This window comes from Rhincodon typus, chromosome 22, assembly GCF_021869965.1.
Source record: "Rhincodon typus isolate 14 chromosome 22, sRhiTyp1.1, whole genome shotgun sequence".
Classification (NCBI taxonomy): Eukaryota; Metazoa; Chordata; class Chondrichthyes; order Orectolobiformes; family Rhincodontidae; genus Rhincodon; species Rhincodon typus.
Window position 1 is genome coordinate 17,880,650 of NC_063353.1, and position 16,958 is coordinate 17,897,607.

The window sequence follows — 16,958 nt, forward strand, 5'->3', positions numbered from 1 at the left end:
GCCTCTCAGCGCCAGAAACCCAGGGTCATTTCCGCCTTCATTCTCCCCATGTCTGCATGGGTTTCCTTCCTCAGTCCAAAGACATGCAGATTAGATTGAGTGGCCATGCTATATTGCCCAGTTTCCAGGGATGTTCAGGCTAGATGGATTCGCCATGGGAAATGCAGGACTACACAGATAGGCTAAGGGGGTGGATTGGGGTGTGATGTTGTTCAGAGGTTTGGTGTGGATTCGATGGGTTGAATGGTCTGTTTACACATTGTAGGGATTCTATGGTGTTAATAATATGTATTCAATTCCCACACGAACTGAGGTTACCATGAAGGATTCACCTTTTCAACCTCTCCCCTCACCAGAGACATGGTGACCCTCACGTTAAACAACCACTTGTCATCTCTCTAATGATAGAGCAGCCCCAGTAAGATTATAGTGACTGTTATTAAAAAGCACGTGTACTTGAAAGATGCAGGTATTTCCTTGTTTGTTATGTTACGTGGAATTTACAAACACACAAATCAGTTGTTCAGGGAATGGAGTGCAAATCAGTATTAACCTCCAGGTCAGCAATATTTATGATTACATGTGTTCAATTGGTGTCTATAATTCTTTCTTCTTGCAACCACTTAGCATATTGTCAATACTGTGTTGCTATGCCCTCCTTCAATCATCAACTTAGGCAGCACATTCCATTGCACTGTGTAAAAATGCTTCTTCTGTTTCCTGATTGAAATCCCTTACATTTCAAATCATATCTACATCCCCTCATTCAAGGCCTCTTAAATCAGTGATATCCTTTCTTCATTTAAATATCTTATCAGATAACGTCACGATCTCCACTATTCTAACAAGAATGAAGTAACAAATGGGTTTTGACATCAGATGAGGGATTAGGCCATGGTGAGATTATACGAAGAAAGAGAACGCCCGTTTTGTAGAACCACAAAAGTTGTGTTGTCAAATCAGTCCCAGACGTTCCTAGCTCTTAATCAAGCTGTTTCCAGCAGGTCCTGGACCTAAACAAGCAAGCCCTGTAGAAGTTGTCACTCCAAATTTCTGATGCAAAAATGAATACTCGATTGCCCAAACCAAACGCCCTCTTCACTATCACTGGGACTCCACTTTCAAGGAACTATGAACCTGTACCCCAAGGTCTCTTTGTTCAGCAACACTCCCCAAGACTTTACCATTAAGTGTTCAAGTCCTGCCCTGATTTGCCTTTCCAAAATGTAGCACCTCACATTTATCTAAATTAAACTCCATCTGCCACTCTTCAGCCCATTGGCCCATCAGATCAAGATCCTGTATACTGAGGTAACCTTCTTCGCTGTCCACTACATCTCCAATTTTGGTGTCATCTGCAAACTTACAAACCCTACCTACAGTGTCCACATATGAATCATTTATGTAAATGACAAAAAGCAGTAGACCTCGCACCAATCGTCGTGGTACACCATAGTCACAGGCCTCCAGTCTGAAAAGCAACCCTCTACCACCAACCTCAGAATTCTATCTTCGAGCCAGTTCTTTATCTAAATAGCTAGTTCTCCTTCTATTCTATGTGATCTAACCTTCCTAACCAGTCTACCATGAGGAACCTTGTTGAATACCTAACTAAAGAACACTGGTTGGGCCACTATTGGAATTCTGGTCTCCCTGCTATAGGAAAGTTGTCGTGAAACTTCAAAGAGTTCAGAAAAGATTTACAAGGATGTTGCCAGGGTTGGAGGGTTTGAGCTATAGGGAAAGGCTGTAAAGTTTGGGGCTATTTTCCCTGGACCTTATAGAGGTTTATAAAATCAGGAGGGATATGGATAGGGTAAATAGACAAGGTCTTTTCACGAGGGTGGGGGGAGTCTAGTGCATGTATGAAAATGAACTGCCAGAGGAAGTGGTGCAGGCTGGTACAATTACATTTAAAAGGGATATGGATGTGTGTATGAATGCCAACTGTTTAGAGGGATATGTGCCAAATGCTGGCAAATGGGACTAGGTTTATTTAGGATATCTGGTCAGTACGGACGAGTTGGACTAAAGGGTCTGTTTCCATGCTGTATGACTCTATTACCCCTCAACACTTGCAGCGTGTGTAGTACCAATTAGCTTAAATGCCAGTATGAATTAAAATTGAAGGTTAGTTCATGGATTCAGTTGTTCTTCATGGTTCTTAGCTTGAACTTCATTTGGGAGATGAAAGAAATGAGAAAGAACGACGTTTTGTCACCAAACTGTATTTTGCACGGTGACTATTCTGAAACAGAATAAAACTTACTTTGACTTTTCTATTTGAAACCAAGACATCATAGTGGCCTCCATCAACAATTCTTTGTCCCTTTTGTTCTGTTCCTCCTCATAAATTGTGCTAATGTCCCCTGGTTCTGACGAAACATCACTGAGTTGAAATGGCAACTCTACCTGTCTCCAGAAATGCTGACTGATTTTCTATTTGCATTTCTATTCTGCATTTTCTATTTTTATTTCATACATTGATTTATTTTTTGCAGTTCTCCCACATGGCTAAGTTAGTTCAAAGACAGATAAAAATAATTTGCTCCAGCTTTGTCAAAATGCAGAACTATAATGAACTGCTTCAACCAGCATTGTTAAGTGCCTTCAAAGTTATTCAATTGTAGTTTGACTCAGTTCTTCTGCCTTCTTTTCTATAAACTACATTGCCCACGTGATTCCCCACACTTGCTTTTCTCAGGAGCACAACCACAAAAATTTCCATCACCCCACTGTTTCTCCAAATGTTAAAAGAAAATCTCTTCCTTTACCCCACCAGTCCAAAATAACTGAACACCCTCAATATGGTTTAACAATATGCCTGAAATCTGAATTACGAAAATATGTCACCACCAGTAGATGGGGATGGCGATGGCCTAGTGCTTTTATCACTAGACTATTAATCTAGAGACCAGGTAATGTTCTGCGAACCTGAGTTTGAATCCCACTGTGGCAAATGGTGAAATTTGAATTCAATAATGATCTGGAATTAAGAGTCTAATGATGACCATGAAATCATTGCCGATTGTCAAGAAAAATGCCCTTTTAGGGAAGGAAATCTGCCATCCTTACCGGGTCTGGCCTACATGTGACTTCAGACCCACAGTAATATGGTTGACTTTTAGCTGCCCTCCGGGCAATTCAGGATGGGCAATAAATGCTGGTCCACACAGCGATGCCCACATCCCATGAATGAATTACAAAAAAAAAAATTGGAATGAAGATCTTGCAGTATATCATTCCACATTGTACGAGTTCACCATACCATCACGCTGCCTGACCTTGTATCTCTCAGCTAACTTATTATTGAAGTCTTTCCTCTGCCTCTTATTTTTTTTAAAAATCAGATGCAGTTAACACTCAATATAAACTCGAGCACCATAATACAACACTGCTGAAACAAAGAAGCAGGTTCGTGTGACTTTTAGAACTGATGACACATGCTTGACAAATTTATTGTTCAAATTTATTGAATCAAGTGGATATCAAGTCACTCTCATTACTTTAAGGACCAACTGAAATAAACCTCCTTGTTGTATCTGGTGGCTCTTCATTGTATCATGTAGAGCAAATTAAATTTCAGTATAAGGAATGCCAGTCCTTTAACCTGTTGTACTTATCCAGACAAGCATGCTCGGGACGAATTTACAAACTTTCACCTGATCTTATATGCAAAAAGACAGATTCATAGCGTTTATTTTTTCTCAATGTTATAGTCTTGATTGCATAAGCTTATCTTTATAGCAGTTTAGGGTAAAATAAGAGCATAACTGAAAATATTCTGTTCTTCTTTAAATTCGGAAGATTTTGTTAATACATGAATAACTTAAATGTTAAAGTTCTCACACTGCTCAAGTATCTGACAAATTGAAGATTTAATACCACATGAAGCACTTTAACAGGCTAAACTAAAGGACAGAAAACTACACTCTTAGGTAACTAAAATATTAGCTGGCTACGGAGGTATAACATTTGTGAAATAAGTTTCAGTTTAAACAACAGAAATCTGCATTGGACTGGCCAACCAAGAAAGGAACTGTTCCGTGTATGTATGATAAGTAATCAAGGAAATTTACATGACAAAAATCAAAAGTATACAGAATTCTTTCAGTCACCATCACACAAGAAGAAAACAAACTTCTATTTAGATTGGACCTTATGTTCTCATGATATCCCAAAGTTTTCCATATCGAAGGCAATTTTTGAAGTAATTCAACATTTTCAAGTCAACAAATATAGCAATTTATACACAGCAATGTCTACAATAGGAACCAACTCGATGGCCAGGTAAACTACTCTGAGCCATGCTGCCCAAGAGGGCCAGGTCAAAAAGAGAATATTGCAGTACTTAAAGAATAAGGCCACCGGATCTTTTAGAGTTCTCACTTGAACAATAAGCCACTGATCGCAGCATAAGTATAGCATTCCGATAACACAGAACTGTCAAAGAATCACACTGAAACATTAGTTCCGTTATGCTATTGATGTGATAATTGAAGAATCCACGATTTTTGTATAATTGATCTAATCCAAATAGTCAATACTGAACAGGCATTTCACAGGAAAAATTTAAATTTAGCAATTGGTATCAGCACGTTACAACAAGCATGGCCACTTCCAGACTATCAAAACAGCAGTTACAGATACAGAATAAATAAAATGTTACCATAGGCACAATATTCAAAATAAATGCAAATAGTGTAAAATGCTTCTTCAGCCTCACTGACTGCTTGATGACAACAATCAGTTCTGGTAAAGTCATTAATGAGATGTTATAGATTTGAGCAATGGCTTTTCCAAGTGGGACACTAATGTTTTCAGCAATAAAAAGGTAAAGCACAAAATTATTCATTGCGATGTTCAGAATGATAGTGAAAGTTTGAAAACATACCCAATTCTCCTGGGGAAATTTAAGTGTAGGATAGCAACTCAATCCTATTGGTTGAACAATTCAGTTTATTGGAACTGGATTTTCTTGGGGAAAAATCACACAATAACGCGTGGTGAGGATCACAAATTTTACAATCCATATGTCTGTACAGGTTCTTTTGTGGGAATTTTACCTTCACATAACACTATTCAGTCTCTCAACAAGGGAACCATGGAATGACTAATTGATAGCCAAAGGAAGAATTGACATGATGTATGCAGACCTCTTAGCTGGTTAGGTCTAACCAATTAGATTTCATTCAGTTCACTAAAATGTTAAAAGGATCTTGTGGTGCAGTGATTATGTGGCCCAGATTCAAGTCCCACCTGCTCCAGAGGTGTGTAATAACATCTCTGAACAGGTTGATAAGAAAATATCCAAAACAAAATACTGCAACTTTGAGGTTCTTTTCTGTTTTTGGCAAATAACCTGGAGTAATCACATCACAATCATGTTGCAGAACTTTACTTCTACATCACAATCATTATTGTGTGATCATCACACACCATGAACACAGAATGTTGCAAGCTAAGACCATGAGGCTTTGAAGTTCCAGGTTGCTGATGGAGCCTAAAATTTGCCTAATATGACTTAGGCATGCACAGAGGCAGGGGGGAAAATGAAGCCTAACTACTGGCATGCACAAATCTTATTACAATAATACAAAATTATGCAAATCAGACCTCCTTCAGACATCAACTCCACCCAAACATTCTGCTCACCTCTGTAAAACAGTGTGGTAACTAACATGCTGTGGCACACCACAAGAGGAGAAATCCATTTAAAGTGGTATCATTTTTCTTCCAGTTATTACGTTACACTTAGTCATTTTTTTCAATGTATCAGCTAATGTACTTCAGTAGTCTAGAATTACAGCATTCTTTCCCTCCGATTGTGTTATCCTTCATTACTCTTCATTGTTGCTAGCATTTGGATCACATCAAGCAAGATGGTGAGGGTGAATATCCTTTTGTGGGTTCCAATTATGGCTTAAATGACATAGAGGAGTTCAAGATGGGTTAACTAATGTAGGTGCACTGAAGTCATGTCTTCTGGTCACACATTGTACAATCAAATGGCTCATTTGCAGAAAGCCTATTTTGCGTATTTTTTAAAAATAACTTGACATTTATAGAGAATCCTTCTTCACCAACAGACTGCTCCAAAATCATTCACAGTCAACAAAATATGTTAAGTGTATTGTTTTGTAGGCAAGCATACTAACCAGCTTGCTCATAACAAACACCCACAGCAACTAGGCAAATGATTAGCTAATCAATTTCACGGTGTTAAATACTGACAAGACCCCAGGACAACTTCCTTATGTTTTTTTTCAAAGGATGCTGGAGGATCTCCCTTCTGCCATCCAACCCAAAATGTAGGTAAGGTCTCTCTTTATGTTTAAACTGAAAAATAGAATGTCTAATAGTACATTACTTCCTCTGTACTTTACCAAATTCAAATTAATTAAGCACTCGAGCCTTGAATAGGGTTTGAATGCACATCTTTCTGACTCCAAAGCAAGAACACCACCATCCCCTTGTGAAGCAATGACGACAAAGTCAGGTCTCCTTTGATATTTGCCTGGATATGGCAACCAAGACCAGTCTTATCCACAATATAGTATTTCACCAAATTGTAACACCTGCTGAAGAATGGACTATAAGCAACAACTGGAACATGAACAGCTCATCCTGTGGAACTAACAGATACAGAAAGTTTCCATATTATTGGACTGTACCAAGCGAGCTGCCACATCATTCAGTTTTCAGTCCAGAGGGGGTTGTAAGATATTAGGTATTATAAGCAGCTATTAATTAGACACAAAGGACAGTTATGACAGATGACAAAGTTATTTTGAGCTCAAAGTTTGGCATGTGGCATCTGTACAAGCAGAGTTCCTTGTTTCAATCTCAGCCTGAACAAAAGGATTTGCACTAATGTAACTGATCATCGTCAAAGATGTAGCGTTAAAATGGTATAGCACACAGTATCTACAGTTTTGGACAAAGAGTACATTGTGTTGAAGAGAAAGGTGAAAATTGGGTAGGCTGTTATGAAACCTCCACATTGATCAGTGTTGACCCCAGTAAGAAATTCCAGGACAGACTGAGTCCCTCAAACTAGATAAGAAGGGAATGCATACTGCATTCCCTGGAACCCACCTCTACCTATCTGGAAGCTGTGCACTCAGTTCTGGCACCAAGAACAGGTGTGCAAAATGGTTAAGTGTAAAGCCATAAATTACATGTCCCAAAGGGCATGAAAGATCTCAATTTAAGTTCAAGTCATGCTTGGGTGGGCCTCACTAAAATATGTAAACAACCATGGGAACATTTACCTACCTTCAATTTTCAACTGATGACAGCAAATTTCTTCCTCATTTATAGCCAATCACAAGGGACTGGTTGACTATACTGTCTCAATCAGTGATCTCCCTTCATGCAGCTTACTGCAAAATGGTTTACAGTTCTGAACAGGACCATACTTCTCTAATGCAAGATTTGCACTAAAATCTCCAACTAACGTGAGCAGTTTATCTATGTGGCTTTGTTGTGCCTTCCTGACACATTCAATGGTAGATATCGTCCTGCCAAATGTTATGCTTACCAGACAACCATATTACAATCCAAGTTATTTGGCCAGCAATTTCATATGGCAGCAACCTATTCATATTAGGAGTAAGGACTCAAGAGTTCAAATTAAATCTGCCTCCTGAGCTCCCAGGAAAGGCAGATTTTTATAGACAGCCAAATCCAAACCATTTAGGCCAAAAAAAATCAGAGCAATACACATAATGAGTGACTTAAAAACATGAAGACATCAATTAGATCTAATATGTAAGTAGTTTAAAGATAATCTTAAATATTTTGTTATAATACTTTCTGCTATAACATATTAAATGATGAACATTGCTGGTGATTGCTAATGGCCCACAAGTGGGTGGTGGTGGTGAGGTTCCTTCTTGAGCCACTGGATTGTGTGGCAATGTGTTGTACTATCGGGAATTCCAAGATTCTGACTGAATATCAAATGAATGAACAACAATATATTTCCAAGAAATGAGAAAGCATCCATTTTGACAGAAGCAAAACAGAGCTCAACTAAAAGCACAAGTCTTTTTTAAACTCATTAATTTGCTCCTAAGGTCAATATTAACTGCCTACTGCTGATTGCCATTGAGAAAGTGGTGTTAAACTCTCTTCTTGAGCCACTGCACCTATGTGGTGAGGGCACTCTCACAGCAATTATACATTGGTTGTGCTGTTTTGGTACAACTGAATTGTGTGCTGGGCCAATTCAGAGCACATTTCAGAACATCAGTAATTTGTCATAAGTACGCCTGGTGAGGTAACAACTGCAAATTTTCTTCACTCAACAACATTGTAATTACATATTCTCCACACTGATACCTGCTTGTTCTTCCAGATTTATTCAAATCCACAGGTGGGATGGTGTTGCAGCCCACTGTCTCTAATGTTCAAATTTAATCTCTACTCTTACATTCTAATTTTAATCAGAATAACTGTTCTTGGTTTTTAGTGAAAATGATCAAAGTGCTTTGTTCTGGACAAGGAGAAAGAAGCACTAATAGCACTTTCAGTTTTGAACAAAGTGTTGACCAAGTCCCAATATTTATATTTCATCAATGGAAAGGACGGCATATACCCTGAACTTGTGTCACCCTTACACTATATAGCATGACAAGGTGACATTAAATCCTAGATTTTTCGTTCACATTTCCTACTGGTATGTTAAAAAGCTTACATGACGTCAGAAGCCCTGACAGCAAGTGAAAATATTTACAAATGATTCAGCATGTTGTATTAAAGGAACATCTCCAACTGAATCTGTGACATCATCGACCCAGCCGACAGGTGTATCTGCAAAACATGGCAATCCAGTTTCAAGCCAGCACCACCTACAATGATGCGTGTCTCTGCAGCAGTTGGGTGTTCAGTGCAAAATATCAGCCTTGCGACGCTTCTGGCCCCACGCAATTCAACACGGAACTCAAGCAGTTATTTAATGTACGATCCCAAATCTCAGCTCAGGATTACTTATTTGTCTGTTTTCATTTAAATGGAAACCGTGCACAATGACAAAGCTCATTCTTTCCCTTCCACTCCGCCACACTGAATTCATCCTGAGCTGGAAAATTTGAAACAAGCGAACAGTCTCCACCCGTCTCGACGTGTCACGGACACTGTCTGGAACACTGGACTCCCATCTGTAAATTGGACCATGAACTTATCGATTCCGCCCACAAGACTTAAATTACCAAAACCCGGCCAGTCTCTCTCACCAAATCCAATTTGGGAGGGAAAAGTTTTCTCTGCTGCCCTTTGGCTCTCGGTTGTCATTTATTTCTTAAAAACAAAACACAAAAGAAAAAGCTTTCCCCTTCGCTCCAGTGTAAATAATAAATATTTGACTGATCACCCTCTATATTTCTCTCATTATAAACTCGACTTTCCCCGTTTCTACCCACGCGACACGCACACATATCCATTCTCTGGGAGGCTTTGTGAACAATCTGTGTAAACAACATAACGGACTAGTTTGTTCAATAATCAGGGAAGCACCGCCGCACCACCACCACCACCCACCTTCCCCCCGCCACCCCCGAAGCGGGTACCGCTGCCACAAGGGCCAAGCCGGCCCAAGAAAATCCTCCCCGGTCGCTCGCAGCTGTCGGTATTTACCTGGACAAATGCTTCAAGATCTGCTTCTTGATGAGTCCCGCCATCGCTTATACCCTTTCTCCCAAGAAAGAATTAAACAGCCTCTATCATGACAGATATTGCAGTGCAATGATAGCGAGGGCGGTCTCTCCCTCCGACACCTTCGCCGCCTCAATTGGAGCATCCATTACTGTTACCCGACAATGTGACCACCAGAACGAGGCTGGCGGGGCAGACAAAGACCCGAACGAGGCTACTGGGGCAACCGACAGCTCAGAGCGAGGCTTGCGGGGCGACCCTCAAACACAATGCAAAGCCAGCGTGGCAGAGTTCCCACCCCCAGAACAGAACGAGGCTAGCGGGGCACGACATTGTTCCTTCCACATTGAGACGAGCAAAAGCGAAAGTGCAGTCCAAGGCAAACTTCGCAGGTTCTCAGAAAGAATAATCAAATTGATCCCACTCTCTCGTCCTTTCTCCATAGCCCTGCAATATTTTGTTATGTACTCCCGTTATGAAAACCTCAATCGAATCTACTTGCACCCCATTTTCATGGAGTGCATTCCATTACAGTCATCATAATGGTCTGAAAGTCAGTTGCTTTTCTAGGCGTTGATTAACTCTGTGGGTTAGTTTAACAGTAAAACATATTCCAAGTTATGAAAAAAGACATCACAATAATCCAACTGATTTCTGAAGAAATTATGTTGGACATGAACAGTTAACTCTGTTTCTGCACAGATGTTGCCAGAACACCCGAGTTTCTCCAACATTTTTTTATTTCAAATCTCCAATATCTGCAGTCGATTTTTTATCTGAGTTCTTTGTGTGAGCAACTTGCAGACCCAAGCAGATTAACTGCGAGGTAGAATCACAACATTGTATACACACAGCACATGGAGTCCTTAAAGCAAAGCTCTCTTAAAGTCAAAGTACACAAACGACATTCCCTTCCTTTTCAAAGTAAAGCTTAACTAGTCCAATATCAAGTGAGTCTCTATATGTATAGGTAATTTGCTATTAAGTCCAGATGTCATGATGTTGCATTATCTGGAAGTGCCAGTGATTGCCACAGTTGTCAGTGATATTGCCTGTTATTCCAATTTGTTTGTGTTCTGTTGTGGGTATATGTGTTTAGCAAATAATGAACAGTCATCACCAGTTTTCCAAGGACACATAATTAAAATTTTCGAAAACACTTTGGGTGTTGTGGTGACATGGGTGTTTTTCGTGAGATTGACAGTGTGAGATACATTTTTCTGATTCTTTGTCTCATTGTGTCTATTGTCAGATTCTGGTTTGTTAATCCCTTCATGGACATGTCTCTGGCAGGATGGTCTTTAATATAGTTTGAAGGTACTCCTTATCCATGGTCTGTTTGGTTCAGTGCACAGTATATGCTCTAGAGTATTGCCTCTGCCAATAGCCCTTTCTGCCATATACCATGTAAAAATGATTGAAAACTGAGCATTTCCTTGGTGCACACAGAGGGCCACACCTTCCACATGTATTGCTATGTTTGAATGTTCTGGTGATTATGTCAACTATCAGTTTGCGTTGAGAACCTGTAAGCTTCATCGACTTACAAAGATCATCTTGTATTTACATTCACCCTGAATTAGCTCTCTGACCCTGTAAGTCTTTGGTTTCTCGAGCATGTCTTTCCTGAAAGCTTCAGGGAGGTGGATGTGATCACCAGCTCAACATTTCTGTTTGCTAGATTAATGTAAATAAATCACATAATGAGCCTTTCTTCTGCATCTGCTCAAGAAATATTCTGTGGGTTCTGTGTACTTCTGTCCACATGACATGAATTCTAGATGAATACACATTAAATCTGAATCAGAATTGTTCTCCCAATGTGGTCAGTAGTTTTGGGGAACTTTCAGCTATAGCAAATAATGGATGTTGAATTCAATAAAAATCTGGAATTAAGAGTCTAATGATGACCATGGAATCATTGCTGATTGATGGGAAAACCCCATCTGGTTCACTGATGCCCTTTAGGGAACAGAAATCTGTTGTCTTAACCTGGTCCGGTCTACATGTGTGAATCCAGACCCACAACAATGTGATTGACTCTTAACTGCCTGCTCGGCAATTAGGAATAGGCAATAAATTTTGGCCTAGCCAGAAATGCCCATATCCAATGAATGAATAAAAAAATCTTGCTGTCAAAAAATGTTGTTCCTCATGTATCTTTCTTTCTTCCATTGATACTCCTTTTGGTCTTTTCTCATTACTCCCTGCCTTTCACCTTTCACAGACATATCATTTTGTTCTTCATATCCTCCAAGTCAAAACATATGAAATAACCAACTTCTCCCAATTCCAACGGAAGATCTTAGACCTGAAATGTTAACTCTGCATCTCTCTTTACAGATACTGCAAGGCCTGACAAATAGTTCCATCAATTTTTGATTTTATTTCAGATTTTCAGCATCAGCAACATGTTCCCCCTGTCTTTTCCTTTTTTTGTTTTTCCTACCAAAATGTGTCACCCTGTGATTCTTTCATTTTATAAGGATATCTGAGAAAGTGAGATGTAGACAAAGCTAGTACAAGAACAAAACAATGCAGATGCTGGAAATCTGAACTAAATTCAGGAAATGTTGAAAGTATAGTGCTGGCGGCATCTGTGAAAAGAAACACATTCAACCGAGAAGAAAAACTGGTGATCATTTCAGAGTGACATGTCATTCATAAGATTCACACCAGGCAGGGATTCAAAAGCAGTGGCTGTATATGTAAAAGTGATGGGCCAAGGAGGAGGGACATGCCGGGTACAGAAGTTTAGTGAAAAATGAGTCGGAATTTTTGTTGCTCATGTAGATTTCCCCTCAAGAGCACAGTCACATCATTGAAAATAAAATGAGTGACAGGCCTGAAAAATAAATTCCATGTGATCTAATTTACAAATTTAAGAGGAAATTCTGAACTAATTTCTAAATCCATTAAGAATTTGTAATGATAAAAAAGACTTCAAAAATCTACCTGAAAATACAGAATATCAAGCCGCCGCCTTGATCATGACCCCACCCCTGACCACCAAACCATCATCTCCCAAACCATCCACAACCTCATCACCTCGGGTGACCTCCCACCCACAGCCTCCAACCTCATCGTTCCCCAGCCCCGCACTGCCTGCTTCTATCTCCTTCCCAAAATCCACAAACCTGACTGGCCTGGTCAATCCATTGTCTCCGCCTGCTCCTGCCCCACCGAACTTATCTCCACCTATCTCGACTCCATTTGCTCCCCCTTGGTCCAGGAACTCCCTATCTACGTCCGTGACACCACCCACGCCCTCCACCTCCTCCAAAACTTCCAATTCCCTGGTCCCCAACACCTCATCTTTACCATGGACGTCCAGTCCCTATACACCTGCATTCCCCATGCAGATGGCCTAAAGGCCCTCCGCTTCTTCCTGTTCCGCAGGCCCGACCAGTCCCCCACCACCGACGCCTTCATCCGCTTAGCCGAACTCATCCTCACCCTCAACAACTTCTCTTTCAATTCCTCCCACTTCCTACAGACAAAGGGAGTGGCCATGGGTACCCGCATGGGCCCAAGCTATGCCTGCCTCTTTGTAGGTTACGTGGAACAATCCCTCTTCCGTACCTACACTGGTCCTAAACCCCACCTCTTCCTCCGTTACATTGATGACTGTATCGGCACCGCCTCATGCTCGCACGAGGAGCTCGAACAGTTCATCCAATTCACCAACACCTTTCACTCCAACCTTAAATTCACCTGGACCATCTCTGATACCTCTCTCTCCTTCCTGGACCTCTCTGTTTCCATCTCTGGCAACCACCTGGAAACCGATATCCATTTCAAGCCCACTGACTCCCACAGCTACCTAGAATACACCTCCTCCCACCCACCTTCCTGCAAAAATGCCATCCCCTATTCCCAATTCCTTCGCCTCCGCCGCATCTGCTCCCAGGATGAGGCATTCCACTCCCGTACATCTCAGATGTCCTCGTTTTTCAAGGACCGCAACTTACCCCCGTCAGTGGTCGAGAACGCCCTCGACCGTGTCTCCCCCATTTCCTGCAAATCATCCCTCACACCCCCACCCCGCAATAACAACCAAAACACAATCCCCCTTGTCCTCACGTACCACCCCACCAACCTCCGGATCCAACGCATCATCCTCTGACACTTCCGCCATCTGCAATCCGACCCCACCACCAAAGACACTTTTCCCTCCCCACCCTTATCTGCTTTCCGGAGGGACCACTCTCTCCATGACTCCCTTGTCTTCTCCACACTCCCCTCCAGCCCCACCGTACCCGGCACTTTTCCCTGCAACCGCAGGAAGTGCTACACCTGCCCCCATACCTCCTCCCTCACCCCCATCCCAGGCCCCAAGAAGACTTTCCACATCAAGCAGATGTTCATCTTCACATCTGCTAATGTGCTATACTGTATCCGCTGTTCCCGTTGTGGCCCCCTCTACATCGGGGAAACCAAGCGGAGGCTTGGGGACAGCTTTGCGGAACACTTATGCTCGGTTTGCACTAAACAACTGCACCTCCCAGTCGCGAACCATTTCAACTCGCCCTCCCATTCCTCAGATGACATGTCCATCCTGGGCCTCCTGCAGTGCCATAACGATGCCACCTGAAGGTTGCAGGAACAGCACCTCATATTTCGCTTGGGAACCCTGCAGCCCAATGGTATCAATGTGGACTTCACAAGCTTCAAAATCTCCCCTCCCGCTACCGCATCCCGAAACCAGCCCTGCTTGTCCCCGCTTCCCTAACCTGTCCTTCCTCCCACCTATTCCCTCCTCCCACGTCAAGTCCCACCCCCATCTCCTACCTACTAGCCTCATCCTGCCCCCTTGACCTGTCCGTCCTCCCTGGACTGACCTATCCCCTCCCTAACTCTCCACCTACACTCACTTTTACTGGCTCCATCCCCGCCTCTTTGACCTGTCTGTCTCCTCTCCACCTATCTTCTCCTTTATCCATCTTCTATCCACCTCCTCCTCTCTCCCTATTTATTTCAGAACCCCCTTCCCCGCCCCCATTTCTGATGAAGGGTCTAGGCCCAAAACATCAGCTTTCCTGCTCCTCTGATGCTGCTTGGCGTGCTGTGTTCATCCAGCTCTACACCTTGTTATCTCAGATTCTCCAGCATCTGCATTTCCTACTATCTCCATATCAAGGTGCAGATTGATGAACCTCAATTGGCTAATCCCATTGAAGAAACTAGTATGATTATTCGCACTAAACCTGAAACATCCCCACCATTTAGGCCTTAGGGCCAAGTTTGAGAGCTTTAAGGAACATTGCACTGCCAAATTCTGCTAACAAAGAAATTTTTAAAAACCTGTAATGTTTGAAAATCTGAAATAAATGGAGATCGTTTTAAAATGAAAAAGGGACGGGTCACAGACCAAAGGCTCACAGACCAAGTTAGTTTAAATAGAAGATAAATTTGTTGCTTTTCAAATTTTAGAAAGTAAATAATCATTACCAATCATGAAAATATTCACTTTTGTGTCCTATTCTAGTGTGGTTACTGATAGGAAGCCACTTGTCAATCTTTATTGTTGCATTATTGATTTGGAAGTGCTTTGGGAATTTGAGTTCATGAACTATTCTATGTAAATTAGAATTATTCCTTATGTCTGTTATAATTCATGATACATAGGATAATTATATCAATGTTTATATCTTTATTGTTCATCTGCTTTTGAATATACTTATTCATATAGTTCCAATTTTTGTTACTATTATGTTGCTTGGATCCTATTTTTATTTAATCATTCCTTAATTGAATAACTTGCTTGGCATTCAGAGCCAGTTAAGGTTCAACCACACTACTGTTATAGTGTGATGGATAGGACATCTCGGTAAACATTTTTATTATTAAGAAAGTTTATACAAGGTCTTTTTGTGTAATACTGGATGTCACTTTAATCATTAAATATACTAACTCCTTCCTTGACTTACAGAGAATACATGTTATAGTTTAGCAAGGAAAAAGTAATTTCAAAGGCACTCTGGCTAAGAAGCAGTTTCTGAGACCTATCTGTTCAGGTGTTGATCAATTTAATCTGGCTTATTGTCACTTTGACTCCCGTTTTGGTTAGCTAGAGACATCATGCAGGTTTGCAGAAACCTGAATTGAGAAAACATTGTGTTCACAGTGTGAAGTACATTCATCAAAATTACAGAGAGAATAGACGCATTTTGGTTTAAGGTATGAGCCCTTTGTCAGAACAAAGCTGGTCATCATGGTAACTTCCAGTGTGGTAAAGTATCCACACCTCAAGATTAGGGTTGTCTGTTCTGCTATTTTTGGTTGTATTTGGGAATGACATGGCCTGCTGTTTGATAAACTCCTCATTTCCCAGTGCTCGGTTTGTGTTTTAGGTTATTTGCCATTGGTCCTTGCCTCTGGCTGTTAAAAGTGAAAGAAAACAAATAGGAAAATACTTAGAAGCACACACTGTGCACTAAAGTTTAGAATGGAGACATTTAGATAGAAGATGTTCAATTTATGTCAAGCAAAATGACATATTGCTCAATTTTGTATGATACAAAAGTGGATAGCTTGAAGTGTGGACTACATTGTCAGATGTTTACTGATAGAAGATCCCCATTACCAAGTATCAGAGCGTACCTGCTCCACTCGCTATGCCTCCGACACAGCCATTGTCCATTGCCAGGGCCAACTGTCTGAGAACATGGGAGCTTTGAATCAGATTTAAAGTCAGTAAGTTAAATGCTACAACTGAAAGGCTGTAAAGTGCCTAACATAAAGATGAGGAGCTCTTCCTTGAACTTGAGTGAACATTGAGTCATTGAACATTCAAAGAATGTTAGAAGTGAAGAAGAGATATTTGAGAGTGATTACAATGGAAAATTGCAATGGTAAGTGTTTAGAATCTCACATGCTTGCAGTCTGAATTAAGTGTTCAGCTAAGCAATCACCCAGTCTGAATTTTATCTTCCCAATGTATAGGAGACAGCAATGAGAGCAGTGGATACTATTTACCAAATTGAAATACAAATAAATTATTGTTAAGCCATGAAGTAGTGTTTGGATCATGGACTTTGAAATGAGTGGAGGTGAAAAGGCAAATTTTCATCACCTGCATTCAGATAGAAAGTGCCAGAGGTATGGGAATAGCTACAATGGGAGATGAACCAGGATGTTGTGGAGGGAATAATCGCTTCAGGGTGCTGAACAGGGAAGGGAGAGGAAGATGTGTTTGGAACAGATACAGTGGACAAACAGAAAATGAAAGTTCTTACTAGATTGTTGGCATGGTCTGTACTTGTTTAAAAATAAACATTAAGCTCGATAATTATCCACTA

The 16,958-nt window shown here is 41.0% G+C and overlaps 1 protein-coding gene across 3 annotated transcripts in view; it reads right to left on the minus strand.

Annotated features, from left to right (window-relative positions):
* uhrf1bp1l (UHRF1 binding protein 1-like) overlaps nucleotides 1-9,849 on the minus strand; it is a 121,699-nt gene extending 111,850 nt beyond the window's left edge. For all 3 annotated transcript variants that reach the window (XM_020515300.2, XM_020515292.2, XM_048610406.1), the window contains exon 1: nucleotides 9,640-9,849. In XM_020515300.2, the coding sequence (XP_020370889.1) occupies nucleotides 9,640-9,683 (44 nt within the window). In that variant the 5' untranslated portion in view covers nucleotides 9,684-9,849. The remainder of the gene's footprint in view (nucleotides 1-9,639) is intronic.
* Nucleotides 9,850-16,958: the final 7,109 nt, after the last annotated feature.